General features: G+C 68.5%; 1 protein-coding gene across 1 annotated transcript in view; it reads left to right on the top strand.

Annotated features, from left to right (window-relative positions):
- Positions 1–2,464, top strand: part of SBNO2 (strawberry notch homolog 2) — a 32,330-nt gene that overhangs the window by 28,904 nt on the left and 962 nt on the right. Inside the window, exons 22-28 of the mRNA XM_029916348.1 lie at positions 34–190; positions 404–478; positions 578–721; positions 1,538–1,632; positions 1,713–1,805; positions 1,912–2,043; positions 2,242–2,318. Of these exons, the coding sequence (XP_029772208.1) occupies positions 34–190; positions 404–478; positions 578–721; positions 1,538–1,632; positions 1,713–1,805; positions 1,912–2,043; positions 2,242–2,318 (773 nt within the window). The remainder of the gene's footprint in view (positions 1–33; positions 191–403; positions 479–577; positions 722–1,537; positions 1,633–1,712; positions 1,806–1,911; positions 2,044–2,241; positions 2,319–2,464) is intronic.

Genomic DNA, 2,464 nt, shown 5'->3' with positions numbered 1-2,464 from the left:
GGGCGGGCAGGAGGGTGTGTGTCCGTGCCCAAGGTCAGCTGTGACCCAGGCTCCCCTGACGCCCCTCCTCTCTGTACTCAGTACGGGGCCCGGGCCCTCAGCTGCGTCCTCACCACCATCCTGAGCCAGACTGAGAACAAGGTGCCGCTGCCCCAGGGCTACCCTGGAGGAGATGCTGCCTTTTTCCGGGGTGAGCTGGGGGCGGGGGAGGGACCCCGGGGCGTGGGGGCAGCTGGGCCCGGAGCAGTCTGGGGCACTGGGATTGGCAGACTGGATTTGTGTCCAGAGACTCCCCCCTTCCACACACGATTACCAAGGGGGCACTGGTGGCAGGGGTAGGGGAGACCCCGAGTGGCTGGAGGGCTGGCACGGGGCAGGAGACATCGAGGCCCCCCTCCTGCAGATATGAAGCAGGGGCTGCTGTCGGTCGGCATTGGTGGGCGCGAGTCCCGGTCTGGCTGTCTGGATGTGGAGAAGGGTGAGTCCTGTGCGCGGCCCCCTCCCCCCGGGAAGGCCCCCACGCCTCCCAAGCAAAGCCCCCGGGGCCCCGCCTGAGCGCCCCCACGCCCGCCCCCAGACTGCTCCATCACCAAGTTCCTGAACCGCATCCTGGGGCTCGAGGTGCACAAGCAGAACGCGCTGTTCCAGTACTTCTCGGACACCTTCGACCACCTCATCGCCGCGGACAAGAAGGAGGGCAAATACGACATGGGCATCCTGGGTGAGGCTCCCGGGGCCGGGGCCTGGCGGGCCGGCGGGGGGCTCCAGAGCAGGGAAGGGCCGGGAGGGGCCTGTCTGGGCCCCAGCCTCCCATCGGCCGGAGAGACTGAGGCCGTGCCGGGGTGATCCCCACGCCCGCGAGCAACTGGGGTGGCCCTGGAAGAGCAGGACGGGGGGGCTGCCGCCCCCCAGGACTGGGAAGTTTTATTGAGACGTGAGGGCTGTGTCCGCATGCCTAGCGTCGTGGTGGTGGTGAGCCTGGCACGTTTGGTCTCCTTCCCCCGAGGGACCCCGACAGCCGACACCCCACGCGCCAGGCCCTTTCCAAGGCCACCGGGCCAGGGGCCACGAGCTCTCCTGAGAGACCAGAGTCTGTATTTTCAGCTTTGGGGCCAAGTCTTTGTCCAAGGGTTCAACTTGGCCATGGTAGTGAAAGCACAAACTATTGGAAGACGAACGGCCACAGCTGTGTGCCAATAAAGTTTATTGATGAGATCAGTGGCTGGTATGGTTTGCTGACTCCTATGTGGCCAGCGCCGTGGGAACCTTAGAGCAGGGGCCCCGAGTGCATGTTGTCTGCGGTTACACCTAGTGTGAGTGTGGGGGCCCGCTGTGGACCCCAGGCCCCCACTGGAGGGGCCACTTGCCGTCTGGCATGCTGGATGGGGCCAGGTCCGGGCCGTCTTGGCCGGGAGAGCCTCCCCTGCACTTCCTGGTGGGCGTCTCTGGGGCGTCTCTGGGGCGTCCCCGAGAACTGGAATGGACGCCCGCTAAAGCCCCCAGGTGGGAGGGCCTCACCCCTGCGCGTCCTCTGCAGACCTGGCTCCAGGCGTCGACGAGATCTATGAGGAGAGCCAGCAGGTCTTCCTCGCCCCCGGGCACCCGCAGGACGGGCAGGTGGTCTTCTACAAGGTGAGTGGGCGCGGAGCCGCCCAGCGTGCGGGCCCGGACCCCCGCCCCGCGCCCCGCGCTGAGCCCACGCACTCTTGCAGATCAGCGTGGACCGCGGCCTGAGGTGGGACGAGGCTTACGCCAAGTCCCGGGAGCTAACGGGCCCCCATGATGGCTTCTACCTCTCCTACAAGGTGGGTGCCTCGGGGCGGTGTCCCTGTAGAGTGGAGAGGGGAGGGAAGGGACAGGGAGGGCAAGACAGCACCCCCACCTCCCCGCCTCCCATGCACCCCTGCCCAGGTCCGGGGCAACAAGCCCAGCTGCCTCCTGGCGGAGCAGAGCCGCGGCAAGCACTTCACCGTGTACAAGCCCAACGTGGGCCGCCAGAGCCAGCTGGAGACTTTCGACAGCCTGTGCCGCAAGTTCCACTGGGTAGGAGCCGGCTGCCGGGCCGGGGGCGCCCGTGCCCCCCTCACCGCAGGCCCCGAGCCAGCCCACCCTGCGCGGCTCACCCAGCCGCTGCTGTGGCTGGAGCCGGCCTGGGGCCCCGTGGTACTTAGTTTCCTGCTTGTGTGCTGGGTTCGTGGACGGGCAGCCCTCCAGGTGGCTCACGTGGCCGTGTGTCCCCAGGTGCCGGCGGAGGAGGCCAGGGAGCACTGGGAGAGCAGCTATGCCTTCTCGCTGACGCACTGCAGCCACACGGCATGGTGAGCGCCGGGCGCGGGCCGGGGGCGCCGCTCACCGCTGTTCCGCACCGGCTGGCCCTGCCCTCTCCATGTGGCACAGGGCAAGAGGGGGGCACCTGGGGTGCTCGGCGGGGCGGCCGAGACCGTGGTCGGGAGCAGAGCCGGGC

Source organism: Suricata suricatta, chromosome 12 (genome assembly GCF_006229205.1).
Source record: "Suricata suricatta isolate VVHF042 chromosome 12, meerkat_22Aug2017_6uvM2_HiC, whole genome shotgun sequence".
NCBI lineage: Eukaryota > Metazoa > Chordata > Mammalia > Carnivora > Herpestidae > Suricata > Suricata suricatta.
This window is presented reverse-complemented; position numbering and strand designations above follow the sequence as displayed.